The sequence below is a fragment of the Scyliorhinus torazame genome, chromosome 16 (genome assembly GCF_047496885.1).
Source record: "Scyliorhinus torazame isolate Kashiwa2021f chromosome 16, sScyTor2.1, whole genome shotgun sequence".
NCBI classification, from domain to species: domain Eukaryota; kingdom Metazoa; phylum Chordata; class Chondrichthyes; order Carcharhiniformes; family Scyliorhinidae; genus Scyliorhinus; species Scyliorhinus torazame.
In genome coordinates, this window is record NC_092722.1 from 141,815,122 (window position 1) to 141,834,421 (window position 19,300).

Genomic DNA, 19,300 nt, shown 5'->3' on the forward strand with positions numbered 1-19,300 from the left:
GCCGGCTCTTTGAGGGGGTAGAAGATGTATGTGAACGTTGAGGGGGTGGGGCCCGCAAACCACGTTCATATGTTTTGGGCCTGTTCAAAGCTGGTGGATTACTGAAAGGAGGTGTTTAGGGTAATCTCTAAAGTGGTGCACGTGAAACTGGACCCGGGCCCTCGGGAGGCCATATTCGGCATGTCGGACCAGCCGGGGTTGGAAACGGGCGCGGAGGCAGATGTTGTAGCCTTCACCTGGTTGATCGCCCGAAGGTAGATCCTGTTAGAGTGGAGATCAACCTCTCCACCCTGGTGTGGCGGGGGGACCTGCTGGAATTCTTGACACATGAAAAGGTCAAATTTGAACTGAGGGGAAGGATGGAGGGGTTCTACAATTCATGGGCGTTATTCCTTATGCACTTTTGAGAATTGGGTCACGTCGAACATTAGGGGGATTGGGGGCTGGGAGGGTTGGGGGATGGGGGACTGTATGTGTTAATGGTGACTATGGGCGATTCCTGATTCCTCTTTGTCATTTGTTTATGTTAACATGCAGGCTAATGTTTGGGGGTTTGGTGGGAGGATGGGATTGTTGTTGTTGATACGGGGATTGAAATTACTGATTATTGTTTATTGTTGGGTGTAAATTTGGGAGAAAATATGAAAAATGAGAATTTAAAAATATTTTTTTTAAAATAAAGGTCTATTTATGTGTCCATCATCTCTTCACCACAAATTGCCATGTGAAAAGAAATTAAGTACACCAGAACAACAATAAGTTGAATTTTCATTGCACCTTAAACATAACAGAAAGTCCCAAGGCCCATCACAGGAGTGTTAGAAAGCAAAGTTTGACAGTACACAGATATCAGCGCAGATGAACAAAGGCTTGGCCAAAGTGGTAGCTTTTGAGGAATGTGTTAAAGGATGAAAGAGGGGTAGAGAGGTTTCAGAAGGGATTCGCAGAGCTGAGGGCCGAGGCAGCTGTAGGTACTGTTATGGGCCAGGGTTTAGAAAACTACAAAGTATATCATGGAGTTCACCTGGCCTACAACTGTTTATTGATTTTGGTTACGATGAGCACAAGGGCCCACTTGTTATTCAACAGAGGCCTTCAGCACTTTTAATCAAAACAAGCTTTATTCCACAAATTTAGTTAACATTTTTATAAACACACACAGTAAGCATTTTTATCAACTACAAACATAAATACTCCACACAGCTACAGTACTCTATGTATCATCCTCAATAAATTCCCCCTTAAGCTGTTCCAATTTAATAACAAGATCCCATAAATCAGAAACCCCCTTTTCAAAAGGCGTGGCCCAGCACACAGCACTCAAGACCAGCCAATGGATGCTCTTGTGTCCTTTCCAAAACAGCAGGTTTGAATTCCTTCCAGAAAACAGTTATTTCTTCTCAAGTTATCAAGCAGTCTGGAAACAGCTTTTAAAATGCAGATAGAGAAAAAAACTTCTTTCAACCTGTGCAGAACAAAACCAGTTCAAACTCAAAGCGAAAGTAAAACCAACTCCCAGAGCCACAGCTCAGCTCCACCCACACAATGACATCACTGAAGCCATGTGATAAGACAAAAACATTTCTTAAAGGGACACTCCCATGACAGTACGGCCAACAGGTTGAGCAATTAAAATCTTCAAGAGGCCAGGATCAGAGGAGCACATACCTAAAGACAATAAGCTGATGTGGAAGTCATGGAGAAAGAAAACCAGAACATGGAAGATGAGACTAATAAGACTGAAGATCCAACACCCACAATAGAAATGAAAGTCGGAGATTCATAACTTGCTTTCATCATTGAACAGTAGTGAATGTTATCTTGGAAGGAGTGCACCTCCCCAAGTCACGTTTCCTTATTGAAAAACTGGTGTGAAACTGAGTAGAGTTTCTAATAACAGCATTCCAGTGTTGGTCCCGTTAGTGTTAAGGTTACAATATGTATTACTTGCCATTGGGAGTGGAAGGAAGAACCAAAGTTTCCCTCGGGAAGGAATTGGCTTTAAGAAAATACGATTACACTGGGTCGTGTTATTTACAGTAGGGATCAGTAAGAATATTTCTGACATGGTGGAGTGCGCAGAGAGCACAAAGTGGTCTTTGAGCAGGGTGGACCAAATTATAAAATTAGGCATCACAAGGTCGAATAAAGGACAACATACGACCAACATTTTTGCTAGGCCAGTGGCTTATGTGTAGTTAAAAACAGTAAGTAAAGAGTTTGATAGATCAGAAACTTTGGGGATAATTAAGGCGGTGAGGAGCTGTGAATGGGCCACACACACTGTGGTAGCTCAAAAAGCAAATGGGAGTGTTTGGATTTGTGGAGATTATCAACGAGTGATGAATAAGGTCCAGAATGATAATTACACATTGCCTACCAGTGAAGTTTTGGTTTATAATTTGCAACGGTGCTGCTTCACACTGTCAAGTGTGAAATACTCACGGTCACCGAATCGATGGTGAAGCTATCTACCCAACACGAGAGAGGATTGGGGGATTTTAAAACCAGCGAACAAAGAAGAATTTAGAACATTCATAGAGATTGTTGTGCATTATTTTAAGTTGATCCCCAATTTTGCTGACACATCCACTGTATTAACTGTTCAAAGATGCCATCGCTTGGGAGTGGTCTGTAGTGTGCTGGAAGAATTTAAGATCAGAGCCACGTACTGATTAGTAGAATGTTTTGACCCACTATGATCCCAAGAATTAATTGGCTTTGCATACGATGGGTGCGTCAAAATAGCCTCATCCTGCTCGGCTCGCTGACACGACGAGGCTGTTATTTGCGACACTCGGAACGCCTTGCAGAATCTTTTTTTTTCCAATTAAGGGGCAATTTAGCTTGGCCAATCCCTGCACATCTTTGGGTTGTGAAGGTGAAACCTACGCAGACACGGGGGAATGTGCAAACTCCACACAGACAGTGACCTGGAGCCGGGATCGAACCCAGGTCCTCAACCCCGTAGGTAGCAATGCTAATCACTGCGCCAGCGTGCCGCCTATGCCTGGTGAAATCTAATGAGATCTCATGAGACGTCGTAATCTGGATCTCATACTCGCTGGCCGATTAACATATTTAATAGCTCATTTAAATATGTCTACATTGGAAACTAACGCCCGCAACTGGGAAACTTCACCATGGAGCCATTTAGCACTGGTCCACACACACGTGAACTGGACATAACGCTAACTGGTGGGTCTCCCAGGTCATCAGAGGTACCCGGATAGTCAGGCTCTGAGCAGGGTGATACCTGCTGGCACCCGAGCACTTTGGCACTGCCAGTGTGTCTGGGTGGCACTTCCATTCTGGATAGGGCACTGCCAGGGAGCCAGGCTGGTAGTGTCAAAGTGCCCAAGTGCCAGGTTGCCTGTGCCAGTATCAGGTCTGTGGGTGCCCTACCCTTAAGGGGTGGGGTGAGGAGGGGGACTCAAGGACCCCCTAAGAGATATGTTGGGTCAGTGGTGGTTCCGGAGGCCGCATTGGGGTATCTGAGGGGAGTCGAGAGATTGGGGCAGCATTTAAAAATAGCACCCCGATCCCTTCCTGCAATGATGAGCTGAGCTTGTCAGTGCAGGAAGTGAGGTACGCGCGGCCTCGGTGAGGCGTTCCTTGCCGAGGCAAAAAAAAAGACAGAGTCCTGTTAGATAGCATGGTCAAGCACTGAGAAACACCCTGCTATACACGCCCAAAACAGGACTATACTTTTTGCACGTTAAATTGCGTCTGATTGTCAACACAGGGATTCCATGAAGCATTATCTCGCAGAATGGACGGTGGTGTAGAAAAACCTGTAGGATATAATTCCCGTACTTTAACAAACTTTGAATAAAATTGCTCCCGAGTTGAGAAAGAGGATCAGCGATCATATATAGTATTACAAAGTTCCACATACTTGTACAGTAGGAAGTTCACTTTATTAACTGACTACAAAGTCCTTATCATTATATTTGGTTGAAAGAAAGTAGGACCATCCCTGGTCCTTCAGTATGAACATCGATTTTGATGGCCCAACAGTACGATAATTAAATATTGTAAGATAGTAAATCACGAAAAAGTGGATGTTCTTTTGTATTTTCCATGAAGATTGATTGATTTTCAGCCACTAGGTTATGTGTGAATTACTATACAAACACAAAAGTCACACCTGGGGCTGGATTCTCCGCTCCCCGACGCCGGAATCGGGCAGAGAATCCCCGATGATGCCAAAATCAAGGGTGGAGCCGCTTTCACGATTCTCCACCACCTGAAAAGTGGCGTACTCTAGATGTACGCCGCGCCACGTATCCACGACCTCAGGCCGTTGCCTGATGCCCCCCCCCCGCGAGATGCTCCGTCCCTGACCGGCCTGACGGCATGGGACACGTGTGGTCTCACCCGTCGTGAACATAGCGTGCTAGCTGTGGACTCAGTCCGGCGCCGCCACACTCAGGGGAGGGCTGATCCATGGGCAGGGGAGGCTTCATTCAGGACTGGGGACGGGCGGTCCGGGGCACGCGAGCGGCTGAAGGGAGGTACTATTTTTGCGGTCCGGGTCCGCGGGCTGAGTCCACCATGAAGCAGGGCGCAGCCGCTGCAGCCCACCGCCATGCGCATACTCTGGGCCATATCGGCAGTTACAGCTGGGAGCTCTACCCTGCCTCCCTACTAGCCCCCAGCAAAACGGCAAATCGGTGGCTTTTTGCGGCAGTTTTCCTGGAGTGAAACACCACCCTTTTCACGCTAGCGTGGGGATTCAGTCTCCCAAATGGAGAAACCAGCCACAAATCCCCAAGCCGACGTGTAAACGGTGGTGTTTTACGCCAAAAAAACTCTTCCAAATGACCACCGATTCCCTGCTCCAGAGTGCGGGGGGTGGTGGTGGGGGGGGGGGGGGGGGGGGTAGCAGGGTAGCAGGGAGGCAGCGTAGAGCTCCCAGATACGGACCACAGCATGGCCGGGTCCGTGTTTGCGCATGCGCGCGGCGGCAGCCTGCAGCGACCGTGTCGTGTTTCATGGCGGACTCAGCCCGCGGATCCGGACTGCAAAAATAGCTCCCCCCTTCGGCCACTCGCGTGCCCCGGGTCGCCTCCCGCAGTGCCCCCAGTCCCAAATGAAGTGTCCCCTGCCCATGGATCATCCCTCACCCAACTGTGGCAGCACCGGACTGAGTCCGCAGCCGCCACACTGAGTTCACGACGGGTGAGACCACACGCGTCTCACGCCAGCGGGAACTCGGCTGGTCAGCGACGGAGTATTGCGGGGCAGGCCCAAGCAATACTCCTAGAGTACACTGCTTTTCAGGGGGCGGAGCATCGTGAAAGCGGCGCCGCCCCCGATTTTGGCATCATCGGGGATTCTCTGCCCCCTCGCCGAACGCAATTGCGGCGTCGGGGATCGGAGAATAGCCCTTAGTCTGCCAGAGAAATTAGTGAAGAAACTGGCAAAGGTATGGTGCTCAGTAAAGTGCTCCATTATGTCATGAATGGTCAGCCTAAAGATTGTGATGATGAAATATTGCAGAAGTATTTCACACACGAAAATGAACAGAGTGTAGATCAAGGGCACAATTCAAGGGTAAAAAATCTATGTCCGGTTTTGAGCACATTTAGCGGGATGTTCTTGATGGCTGCAGTGCCAAGAAACACCCGTTATTCAACGGCAGTTTGTCATTTTCTTTGGCCTTGGGAGTTTCTCAAGGACGCATTCCCCGACCAATCGAGGACGCATTCAAATCATTTTCTGCTAGTGAGCCCAGAAAGAAAGGGTCCTTGCAGATGACTTCATTTTGTTTGGCTGCTCTGATTATTTCCCCCAACCCTTTCAGCCTCCCTCTACCCCTCATTTGTGAACCCCCTCCCCTCCCCAACCTCCCCAGGGAACACCGTCTCACCCCCCTCCATATGGTAAGGCCCGTTGGGCTCAATACCTGGCCTTAGCAACCTAACACCCTGGCAGTGCCAGCCTCTTCACTGGCAGTGACCTATCAGGGTGCCAGACTGGTAGTACCAAGATGTCCAAGTGCATGGGGGAGTGCCAGAGTGCCACCCTGCCCTGTCTCCACCCACCCGGGGGTCGCTAATGGCCTGGGACCCCCCTGCCCTCCCACCCAGGTGCCATTCCGATTTGTCCACGCTATGGAAACCAGTATTAAATGGCGCCCCGATGACGTCTCCCAGACGCAGTTAGGTCGCGGGCGCCGGTCGAACCCCACAAACGTACGAGCCCAATGGCTCATTTAAATATGCAGATTTGGATACTCCAAGGCCCTGATCATTGAACTTCTGGCGGAGAGGAAAAAGGTAAAAATGGACTTTGACCTGCTTTCCACAAGGAAAGCAGTGTACCAAGTCAGCCAGGCATGGGGACCCAGCACAAGCACGGAGACAACGCCAGTCCCGTGCTGGCTCACCAGTTGAGAAAGCGAGCAGCCACGAGGGAAAGAGCCCAGATTAGGGGCAGCAAAGGCAACTTAGTAGCAGAGCCAGAAAAGGTCAATGAAGCATTTGAGACCTTCTACCGGGGAGCTGTATACCCCCGAGCCCCCAGCAGGGGCCTTGAGGATGAAACAGTTCCTCAATGGACTGGAAATACCTGTCGAGGGGGAGGACAGGAAACTTAGGCTGGAAGCATCACTAGAACTGGGAGAAGTCATGGAGAGCATCAACTCCATGCAGGCGGGAAAAGTGCCGGGACCAGACGGATTCCCGGCAGACTTCTATAAAGCATTTGATACAGCACTGGCCCCACGCCTGAGGGAGATTTTCAGAGACTTGCTGGGAAGGGGTACCATGCCACTCTCACTAGCGTAAGCCTCAATCTCGCTGATAACCAAGAAAGACAAAGACCCAATAGAATGTGGGTCCTACCCAAAAGGACCCATTTCACTGCTAAGCGTAGATGTGAAAATACTGGCCAAGGTCCCAGCCAAAAGGCTGGAGGACTATGTATCAGAGGTGGTTGCAGAAGACCAGACAAGCTTTGTCACGGGTAGACAGCTAACATCGAACATCAGATGCCTGCTGAACGTGATCATTATAATAATCTACAATAATCTTTATTGGCACAAGTAGGCTTACATTAACACTGCAATGAAGTTGCTGTGAAAATCCCCTAGTCGCCACATTCCGGCACCTGTTCAGGAGATTTCAGAATGTCCAATTCACCCAACAAGAACGTCTTTCGGGACTTGTGGGAGGAAACCGGAGCACCCGGAAGAAATCCATGCAGACAAGGCAAGAACGACCGGACTCCACACAGACAGTGACCCAAGCCGGGAATTGAACCTGGGTCCCCAGAGCTGTGATGCAACAGTGCTAACCACTGTGCTCTCATGCCGCCATGACCTTGTCCGAGGAAAGAACACCCGAAGTGATCATCTCTCTGGACGCTGAAAAGGCCTTTGACAGACATAGGCAGGGACGCCCACTGTGCCCGCTCCTGTTCGCCCAAGCGATCGAACCACTGGCAATCATGCTTAGGGCGTCAAAGAATTGGAAGGGGATCCGGAGAGGAGGCAGAGGGCACAGAGTCTCTCTCTCTCTCTCTGGATGATGTGCTCCTCTACATCTCTGATCCACAAAGCAGCCTGGAAGGAATCATGGTGCTCTTGAGAGTTTGGAGCCTAATCAGGTTACAAACTCAACCTGGGGAAAAGTGAGGTTTTCCTGGTGAACCCACAAGGGGGAGGGGCTGAGCTGGAGGAAATACCATTTAATCAGGCCTGACACAAATTCCGCGATCTGGTGATCCAAATCGCTCATGACTGGACAGGGATGCACAAGTGGAACCTGACCACCTTGACAGAGGAAGTTAAAAAGGACCTGCAGAGATGGAACACACTTCTGGTCTCCCTTGCAGGGAGGGTGCAGATGATCAAAATGAACATGCTGCCCAGGTTCCTCTTCCTGTTCAGATCCATACCGATCGATATCCCCAACTGCACTAAAATGTCTGCCCCTGCACCCGACTGCAGCTTAGGCCGGTAAGGGGAATGGAGAAGGGGGTGGTGTCGGTGATCTATGGGAAGGGTTTTGGGAGAGGACAGGGTGTCCATGGAGGGGATTAAAGCCAAGTGGGAGGAAGTGTTGGGAGGTTATGGAAGAAGTTCCGTGGTATGACGTGCTCCGGAGGGTGAACGTCTCAACCTCATGTGCAAGATTGGGGCTGACTCAACTGAAGGGTGAGGATGAGCCAGCTCTTCGAGGGAGTGGAAGACGTTTGTGAGCGATGTGGGAGGAGCCCTGCAAACCATGTACATATGTTTTGGTCCTGTCTGAAACTGGAGACGTGTTGGAGGGAGGTTTTCAGTATCATCCCAGGGGTGCTACATGTGCACTTGGAACCAGGGCCCCATGAAGCTTTTTTCAGGAGGTTGGACAAGCTGCAGGCAGGTGTGGGGGCAGATATTTTAGCCTTAGCCTCGCTGATTGCCCGGTGGCGGGTCCTGTTAGGGTGGAGGTCAACTTCTCCACCCTGTGCCTCGGCTTGCCGGAGGGACCTACTTGAGTTTTTGACTGTCAAGAAGGTGACTTTTGAGCTGAGGGAGTGAAAGAGGAATTCTACAAATTATGGGGACTGTTTATTATGTACTTTCGAGAATGGGTTGCCATCAAACATTAGGAGGGAAGGGGGGGGGTTGAGGTTATTGTTGTTTTTGATTACTGATTGACTGTTAATTTTTTAACTGGAATACATGGGCGGATGTTTTGGTCTGTATATTGAGGAGGATGCTGTATTGGTTTGGGGGATTGTTATTGTATTTGTGTTTCGTTTGTTTTTTCTTTTCTTTTGATGAACATGTTGAAAATGAGGAGAATGAAAAGAGTTTTAAAAAGAGAGAAGTAGCACGGTCTTCTCATCCCACTTAGTACCTGATCAATGATGCTCGGGATCAAAAACAGTAGGATCTTTACACCGGACAACCATTTGTCCATCTGAATGGCAAACAGTTCCTTACTCTTGCCAGTTAATTCTAATTGCAAATATGCTTTGGCAAATCTCTCATACTGAAAACTCTGGCAAAATAATGGGCAGGATTTGATATCCTCTTCCAACAGCAAAAGGGTCGGTGATATCGGGAAGCTCTGAACCTCCTTCCTCGCAAAGTCTCAGAGCAGCAGGTACCTAAACCTTTCCCCAATCCCACTCCATATTTCTCACCAAACTCTCGCAAACCATCCCCTCAGAGTCTTTTAATACTCTGATTCCCCCTCTCCTCCCATCTCCGAAATCTCCTATCCAGCCTCCCCGGCTCAGACCTGTGATTCCTCCTGACCAGCATCTCACATGACCCAGCCCCCAGCTTAAAGTGTTGCCTCAAATGCCTCCAAATCTTCAGTGTTGCCACCATCACCGGACTCCCAGAGTACTTGCCCGGGGCCATCGGGAGCGGCCATTGCCAATGTCCCCAACCTCGACCCCCTACACAGACCCTTCTCCATCCTAACCCACCGGGACTCCACAGCCCCCCCCCCCCCCCCCCCCCACCCAACCTGCCCTCCCCCAACCCAACTCCTCACCTTTTCCACATTCGCCATCCAATAGCAATATAATAAATTTGGGAGGCCCAACCTCACCGCACTCGCCTGCCGCTCTCGCTGAAGATCACATTCCTGACCCTGGCTACCTTCCCCTCCCCAAATTAACAAACGACCGACTTGTCCACTTCGTTAAAGAATGCCTTTGGTAAAAAGACTGGCAGGTACTGAAAGAGAAGCAGAAATCGCGGCAACACATTCATTTTAATCGCCTGCAGCTGGCCTGCCAGTGACAGAGGGATGTTGCCCCACCTTGGCAAGTCCGCATTCCCCCCCCTCCACAAGTGATTGTGCTGCTCCTCAAGTGACATTCCAAATAGCAGTAAGACAGACAAAGAGCACATTGAAAAGTTGAAATGAAATGAAATGAAAATCGCTTATTGTCACAAGTAGGCTTCAATGAAGTTACTGTGAAAAGCCCCTAGTCGCCACATTCCGCCGCTGTTCGGGAGGCTGGTTCGGGAATTGAGCCCGCGCTGCTGGCCTTGTTCTGCTTTACAAGCCAGCTGTTTAGTTCACCGTGCTAAACCAGCCCCATTAAACAAAGTCCTGGATGAACTTCAAGGCTATGTCATAATACACAAAGCATGAAACTTAAAAAGTCCAGTGCTGGTCGAAAGGTCACAGTGAAAAATCACTGAGGTGATAAGGAGAAGTAGGTGACTGGAGTTGTTGTGAAGAAACTAAATGTATCTACTGAAGGCTAGACAATGTCTTCATCACATAGATCATTTGTTTGAAAGAGGAAAGCTGATGAAAGGAGATCATGATTACTGGCACCACAACCTTTCACAATATACATAAATGATCTGGAGGAAAGAACTGAAGGCACAGTTGCTAAGTTTGCAGATGATACAAAGATCTGTAGACGAGCAGGTAGTATTGAGGAAGCAGGCGGGCTGCAGAAGGACTTGGACAGGCTAGGAGAATGGGCAAAGACGTGGCAGATGGAATACAATGTGGAAAAGTGTGAGGTTATGCACTTTGGAAGAAGAAATGGAGGCATAGACTATTTTCTAAATGGGAAGATGCTTAGGAAATCAGAAGCACACAGGGACTTGGGAGTCCTTGTTCACGATTCTCTTAAGGTTAACGTGCAGGTTCAGGCAATTAGGAAGGCAAATGCAATGTTAGCATTCATGTCGAGAAGGCTAGAATACAAGAGCAGGGATGTACTTCTGAGGTTATATAAAGCTCTGGTCAGACCCCATTTGGAGTATTGTGAGCAGTTTGGGGTCCCTTATCTAAGGAAGGATGTGCTGGCCTTGGAAAGGGTCTAGAGGAGGTTCACAAGAATGATCCCTGAAATAAAGAGCCTGTCGTATGAGGAACGGTTGAGGACTCTGGGTCTGTACTCGTTGGAGTTGAGAAGGATGAGGGGGTATCTTATTGAAACTTACAGGATATTGCGTGGCCTGGATAGAGTGGACGTGGAGAGAATGTTTCCACTTGTAGGAAAAAGTAGAAGCAGATGACACAATCTCAGACTAAAGGGACGATCCTTTAAAACAGAGATGAGGAGGAATTTCTTCAGCCAGAGGGTGGTGAATCTGTGGAATTCTTTGCCGCAGAAGGCTGTGGAGGCCAAATCACTGAGTGTCTTTAAAACAGAGATAGATAGGCTTTTGATCAATAAGGGGATCAGGGGTTATGGGCAGAAGGCAGAAGAATGGGGATTTAAAAAATATCAGCCATGATTGAATGGCACAGCAGGCTCGATGGGCCGAGTGGCCTAATTCTGCTCATATGTCTTATGGTCTTACATAAACCAAATTCCTTATACGGTACAAAATGAATGTCAGAAAGAAAATAGATTCACAAAGAAAATGTAAATTTGCCGGGATTACAGAATCCACAGGTAAATTACTCTGGTCCTATCACTCACATATGTTTTGGTTGTGAATACAGTAAAAAAAAAATAAGCCTGGAACCCAACCTCTTAAAATTCATGTATTGTTGACATTGGTGTATTATAATCTGTTGAATTGTACACACATACCATTCTACATTTTAATGTGTAACTTTTTTTAAATGAAGGTGGGTGGAGGAGATTACATCTGTCTCTCTGCTGCCCTCTCTGTTTCAGTTAGGGATGTGCAAATGAAATTTGTTCAATAATTGCTGTCTGCTGTTAACCATGAGTTTTCTCAGCGTGGTACACAGGAAATGCTGCCACTAAGCAGGAGGGGTTGGCAAATTGGGTGGGCTTTAAGTGCCCAACCCATAGCACCTGGTTAAAAACTGAGGGGTGGGGTTTTGGGACTGGATGTTGTGGGCCCCAGAGCGAGCACAGTTTGCCTTTACTAAGATAGTTGCCATTCTTTATGGAATGCACTGCAACAGTGTCACTGTGTGGCAAGTTATGGGTATGACAGTTGGAATGGGCACAAAAAGTTCGGCCTGGAAATTGCTTTGCTCCAGAGTGCCAGCGTCAACCAGTAATGATCATGTGCCAGAATGGGTAAATCCGGGGCACATCTGATATCGGGCCTCTGGCATCATATCTATGAGAATCGGAAGCTGCAGATGCCTGCTGGGCATCTCCAGCCAGCACTGGGGCAAAGAGGATTTTATAATAATAATCTTTAAGTGTCACAAGTAGACTCACACTAACACTATAGTGAAGTTATTGTGAAAATCCCCTCATCGCCACACTCCAGCACCTGTTAGGGTACACTGAGGGAGAATTCAGAAAGTCCAATTCACCTAACAAGCACGTCTTTCGGGACTTGTGGGAGGAAACTGGAGCACCCGGAGGAAACCCACGCAGACATGGGGAGAACGTGCAGACTCCGCACAGACAGTGACCAAAGCTAGTGTTAATGTTGCAGTGTTAATGTAAGCCTACTTGTGGCACTAATAAAGATTATTATTATTAGATTATTATTATAATGGTGGTTGTAATCTCTATGAGACTATTTTAGTTTTGATAAAAGGGTTAATCTGATTTCTGTCACCTCATCTAGATCATCTTCCGGAGTACAGGGGGTTCGATCCGTCTTGTCAGTTTGGTATGAAATGGATGAACCATCAGAATCAAGTGAGGCTTCGTCATCATATCCAAAAAAGGTCTCCACAACTGCCTTCTGTAGATAACAAAATTAAAAGTTAATAACATGTGGAACATTTGTTAGAAAATTGCAAACCAAATGCAACCAACTTTAATCGTCATTTTTTTCAACCCTCGAGAACTATGAATTATCTGCATGCCCAAAATTTCTACTGAGTCCTACTCCAAAATGGCTTTGAGGAAGAATATTTTACTTTGGAGCTTTCGTGGAAACTTAGATGGATTATGCCTCCCTATTGGAGCTCCACTGAATATGCTGCTCCAGGGCACTTAGAGCAAGGATTTGATACCTGCTGTTCTCATGATCCCTAATGCAGGAATATCAAGAACAGAACAATTCGGGAACAAAATCCATGTTTTGCACTTTTATATTTTTCCATAGGGTGTCAGCACTGAGCACTCCTAGCTTTTCATCCCTGACCATGGAATTTAACTAATTTGTAACAATTTAGGAATCCAACGTAGTTCAATAGGCTGTTTTCAAATGATCTTTCAAGTGATACATCAAAACGGAATTTTTTTAAAAAGTGAACTTTGCATGAGTAGTTTAGTGACACCAAAGTTTTTAAACAATTTATGGTACCTCTTAATGTTGCTGTCATAAAACACAAAGTTACATTTTATTTAAGGCTTCTCCACATTTCCTTATCTTCTTAAAACTCCAGGATGTAGATTATACAAATCTCTCTCGGATCTTTCACTGGGAGTAATCCAAAAAATGTGGGAGTTGGTACACTGGAGCCAGGTTGAACATTGTAAGTGCACTTAAGAAAATGCTCGCAGTTTATTTTTGTCAGTCAGTCAGGGTTTTATGCAATTAATCAGACGTGACTGAATCTTTGTAACTACCTGAAACAACTCCCATTAGTTCTGTAAAAGTTGGAAATGCCTTGCAGATCAAAGAGCATTTAAAAGTGAACATTTATTTCAGAATGAGAGCACTCTGGGAGTTTGCCATTTTTAATCTTGTGTTAGTCTTGTTGTTTACCAGTGAGTGACAGGGTCAAACACTAAAGTCAAATGCATCTGATTCAAAGACAATATTTGATCTGATTTGATTTATTGTCACGTGTACCGAGGTACAGTGTAAAATATTGTTCTGCGTACAGTCCAGGCAGATCGTTCCATGCATGAAAAAACATAGGACATGTGTAAATACACAATGTAAATACAGGCATCGGGTGAAGCGTAGAGAGTGTAGTGCTACTCAGTAGAGAAGATGTGTGGAGTGATCAGTTCAGTCCATAAGAAGGTCATTCAGAAGTCTGGTAACAGCGGAGAAGAAGCTGTGTCTGTACCTATTCGTGCGTGTTCTCAGACTTTTGTATATCCTGCCCGATGGAAGAGGTAGGAAGAGAGAATTACTGGTGTGGGAGGGGTCCTTAATTATGCTGTCCACTTGCCCAAGGCAGCGGGAGGTGTAGGCAGAGTCAATGGATGGGAGGTGGGTCCGCATGATGGACTGGGCTGTGTTCACGACTCTCTGCAGTTTCTTACGATCTTGGGCCGAACAGTTGCCATACCAGGCTGTGATGCAGCCAGATAGGATGCTTTCTATGGTGCAGCTGGAAAAATTGTTAAGAGTCAATGTGGACATGCCGGATTTCCTTAGTTTCCTGTTGTGCTTTCTTTGTCATGGCACCGAAGTGGGTGTCAGATTGTTGGTGATGTGCACACCGAGGAATTTGAAACTGTCAACCATCTCTACCTCGGCACCATTGATGTAGACAGGGGGGTGTATGATACTTCGCTTCCTGAAGTCAATGGCCAGCTCCTCAGTTTTGCTGACGTTGAGGGTGAAATTGTTGTTGTTACACCACACCACTAGGGCCTCTATTTCTCTCCTGTACTCTGACTTATCATTGCTCGAGATCCGACTCACTACGGTTGTGACATCGGCAAACTTGTAGATGGAGTTGGAGCCAAATTTTGCCACATCGTGTGTGTATAGGGAGTATAGTAGGGGGCTAAGTATGCAGCCTTGTGGAGCTCCGGTATAGAGGACTATCATGGAGGAGGTGTTGTTGTTTATCCTTACTGATTGTGATCTATGGGTCAGGAAGTTGAGGATCCAGTTGCAGAGGGAGGAGCCAAGTCCTAGGTTTTGGAGATTTGATATGAGCTTGGCTGGCATTATGGTGTTGAAGGTACAGCTGTAGTCAATGAATAGGAATCTGACGTAGGAGTCCTTGTTGTCGAGATGCTTCAGGAATGAGTGTAAGGCTACGGGGATAGCGTCTGCTATGGACCTGTTGTGGCGTGCAGAATCAAGGCACTCTGGGAGTATGGAGTTGATGTGTCTCATGACCAACCTCTCGAAGAACTTTATACTGATAGATGTTAAGGCCACCGAATGGTAGTCATTGAGGCACGTTGCCTGGTTGTTCTTTAGCACTGGTATGATGGTGGTCTTCTTGAAGCAGGTGAGAACCTCGGAACAAAGAGGGAGAGGTTGAAGATATCTGCGAACACACCAGCAGGATATGAGTGCATAACCAGGCACTCTGTCAGGACCCGTTGCTTTCTGAGGGTTCACTTTCAGGAAGGCCAATCTGACTTTGGAGGCTGTGACAGTAGGCATGTGTGTGTCCGATGCTGCTGTGGCAGTTGACAACAGTTTGATGGTTTCCTGCTCGAAACAAGCACAGAATGCATTGAGTTCACCAGGAGGGGTATGCTGCTGCCAGAGATTCTACTCAGCTTTGCTTTGTAGCCCGTTATGTTGTTTAAACCTTGCCACAATGAAGAAAGTCCGTGTCGGTTTGTCTGTGACTCTAGCTTAGTCTGGCATTGTCTCTTGGCATCTATGATGGCTTTGCGGAGGTCCTACCTGGATTTCTTGTGTAGGTCAGGGTCACCTGTCTTGACCGCCTCAGACCTGGCCTTCAGTAGGGAGCAATCGTCTAAATACTTGCTGATGAAGTCTGTGACGGTGTTGGCATACTCGTTTAGTTTGGCTGCTGAGTTCTTGAATATGGATCAGTCCACTGACTCCAAGCAATCGCACAGGATCTCCTCTGTTGCCTTGGACCAGCATTGTATGACCTTCTTAACTGGATTCTCCCGCTTAAGTTTCTGCTTGTATGCTGAAAGAAGGCACACCGTCTTATGGTTCGATATTTAAAGCACCTGCAAACTTGTCCAATTTTTATAGTAAGGAAAAAATCCAGGTTTATTTATTTTGTGAAAGGAAACCCACAATATTACTCGAGGTTCGATGGTTTTCAATTCATAACCAGTATTTAGTTCTAATCAGTATATTTGACATTGTGAGACAGTGTTTCCTTATCCTGGCAGTCTATGTATAGCATTTATGGGATATTAAGATGAGGGAAAAGAGGCAGTGGCTTGCAACATTCGGTCTCTGATCCTCTTCACGCTTAGCACACATTTCCTGAGGCATACCTAATGTGGACAGGAAGTTCTTGTCCCATACTGTGGGAGTATTTGCATTTTATATAGCTAATGTGGGATTGATAGGGTGGCACGGTGGCACAGTGGTTTGCACTGTTACGTCACAGCGCCAGGGACCCGAGTTCAATTTCGGCCTGTCTGTGTGGAGTTTGCACTTTCTCCCCTTGTCTGCGCGAGTTTCCTCCGGGTGCTCCTGTTTCCTCCCACCGTCCAAAGATATGCTGGTTAGGTGGATTGGCCATGCAAAAATTGCCACTCAGTGTTCAAAGATGTGTAGGTTGGGTGGGCCTAACTAGGGTTCTCTTTCAGAGGGTCAGTGCAGACTCGATGGGTAAAATGGCCTCCTTCTGCATAGTAGGATTTCAATGATTCTATGATATTCTTCCAATGCTTTATTGGGAACGTGTACATCAGAGATTGTAGGCTGTACCTTTCAAGTCAGATGATGTGTAAATTAAGGGACAGACAGCCACCCCCCCTGGTAACTTCCATAAAGTGAATTTCCCAGAACCGTTGGATTACATGACATATCTGGCAGCTATTTGGCTGCCATTTCCACATCAATGGTCAGGCCTCCTTTTCAGTGCCACTGTCTGCTGCTTCAGGCTGATAGCAGCTCACAATCTCCTGGCTCAAACTGGAACCAGCGCCAATTCTCTGGCAGCAGTCCTGTCTGGCCCTTGCCTAAATGTTTACACGAGCAGAACCCAGGAAGGTGGCCAGATTCAGCCAAAGCCAAGACAGATACCTATTTACATGCACTGCAGTGATAGCTTTGTGGTAGATCTTCGTGTCGCTGACATAGAACATGGTATGGTGTATTTAAGGTTTATATTCACAATGACAGGTGCACATTTCCTTATCTGCCTCATTGCCTTTAACCTATATAGCATTCCAGGGTATAGAAAACATGAGTCTTTTTTAGACCTTTCGCTGGAGGTATCCAATAAGATGGGGGCAGTGGTACGCAGGAGCCAGGGCTGAACTGCATAAGTGCACTTAACAAAATGTCTGCAGGCTATTGTGTCAGTCGGGCTTTAATTATGCAATGAATCGGGCAGGAAGGTAGGGAGGAGCATTATCCTCCTTTTCTTTAAAAAAGCTTAAAATATTCTATTTTCCCAATCTAATTTACAATTATATTGTTTATGGTTCTGTTTTTCCATTGAAATAATTGTTAGCGGAGGCACCGAAAATTCCCGCCCAAAGTCAACAGACTTATGACTGCCCTCCAAATTGTTTGGTCCCGGCCTATGTGGAGGTGACAACTGCAGACCTTTGATTTTACCTTGCTCGACTTTGTAACTTTCTTCCTCTGTTTTCTGTAAAGTAGAAGCTTATCCCGATCCTGTTACCAAAATAGATAAATTCATTCAGAATCAAGGTACTCCAAAATGTCACCTCACAGTGTAAAATTACAACGGGTGGGAATATCCAGACTCGCCCGACCCTGGGATCATCCGGTCACACGGAAAATCAGTGAACCTTATCAAGAATTCTTCAAGAAGAACAAGAAATTTAACTGGACAGAGGACTGCCAAACTGCATTCCAACATTTGAAAACTGTGTTGTCACACCAAAATATAACAAACGGTTTAAACTTGCTGAGGATGCTAGTGACATTGATGTGGGAGCTGTATTGTTACAGGAAGATGAACTATGAATTGAGAAGTCCATGGGTATTTCTCAAGGAAATTAAATCATCATCAACGGAAGTATTCTGCAATTGAAAAAGAGACTTTGCCCTGGATTCTTTGTTGCGAATCCGTCCCACTCCCGCTGCTCTCAGCCAAATCTCCCATTCACTGCAGCGGGACAAGAGAATCCCGCCGGCATGAACATTGTAATTCAGCAACAACAATCACATCTACAGACCATAATCCCCTAAACCTTCTGGAGAGATTTCAAAATCGGAACACAGAGTTATTTAGATGGACTTTGTTACTGCAACCGTTTAATTTGAAAATCATTCACGTGGCCGGAGAGGAAAACTTCATTGCAGATGCCTTATCATGAATGTAAGAGGCTTTTTGGAACCTTGTGTGTAAATACTTTGAGGGAATCTAAATCTTTGTAATGAGAAGGTAGGACAGATAAGAAATAGTTGAGAAATGACATTGTCTTTCAAATTAAGACGTTTCATGTTCAAAAAGAGGTAACATGTTAAGAATTGGGGGAAATTGAGAATAAAAAACAAAATTGGGATAAAAGAAAATAAAACAGGGTGATATCTAAACAGATGTTGAGATGCAAATTAGCATATAAGTGAGAAAAAGCAAGTGTTTAACCTAGGTGACTGGATGAAAACAATGCGGGGTGTAGAAAGGGTAACCTCAAAGTGGAGAGGTAAGGAAATAGACACGTAAGTGCAAAAAGCCGAATCCATAGGGGGATAGCATCTGCAGAACAATGACTAGAAAAAGGGAGACAGAGACAAACATGGACACAGCCACCATTAGCCATACCCAACTGCAAAACAGTTTCTTGAAAACAGGTTATTTCTAAATAGCCAGCTGATTAAGAACTAAATTCGATCCAAGCAGATTCTGCCTCCGTTGAAATTGAAGACGTTTTTCCCAAACGTGGCCACGTGTGGCAATTATTTGCTGGATTTAGCTCCAAGTGTTATATAATACTGGATGTTGTTTGGGAACAAAGGAGCATCTCAGAGTTCAGGCAATGTAGGTAGTTGGAACCTAGGGGTGCTTTTCTGTAATACCTGTGTGCTTAAAGCCATCAGTGTACGCACATGTTATAGTGTATTATAGTCCTTCTTGTTATATGATTTTTTTTCTTTTAAGTTAATAACTATTCTTTATTAATTGTCCATAGATGAACAGATACTAAGCAGCAGGTGCATCTCATGCGAGCTGCTGGGTGCAAGTTATTTATCTGCAGTGCAATTTTGTATATTCGCCTAGATGTAGGCATCTTAGCTCAAGATCCATCAATTGTGCACATATTATTGGTTGTCTGCTGCGTCCACTACTTAGGCCTTATTTGCATTGCAAATGTCTCAGGATGTGTTCGTGCTGGAGCAGGGGTATTTGGAAGCCAGGAATGTTGCATATCAGAAACGGGATCATTGGCCGGAATGATGCTGCTCTTTCAAAGAGCTGCTGTTGCACAGTTACGAGCTCCTCAGGTGCGAGATGCCTTATCTGCGTGCATGCTATAACATATAATCCTATCAGCATGTATAAGGTTGAATTGTGACATCATGCCACTCTCAGCATTGTGGACATGGTTTGATTATGGACAATGCAGCATTATGGGCTCCTCATTTACAGCCAAT

At 46.3% G+C, this 19,300-nt stretch overlaps 1 protein-coding gene across 1 annotated transcript in view; it reads right to left on the bottom strand.

Moving 5' to 3' along the window:
• jakmip3 (Janus kinase and microtubule interacting protein 3) overlaps positions 1 to 19,300 on the bottom strand; it is a 569,034-nt gene that overhangs the window by 223,228 nt on the left and 326,506 nt on the right. The window contains exons 9-10 of the mRNA XM_072479157.1: positions 17,294 to 17,353; positions 12,479 to 12,607 (exon numbers count right to left, since the gene is read on the bottom strand). Coding sequence (XP_072335258.1) covers positions 12,479 to 12,607; positions 17,294 to 17,353 — 189 coding nt within the window. The remainder of the gene's footprint in view (positions 1 to 12,478; positions 12,608 to 17,293; positions 17,354 to 19,300) is intronic.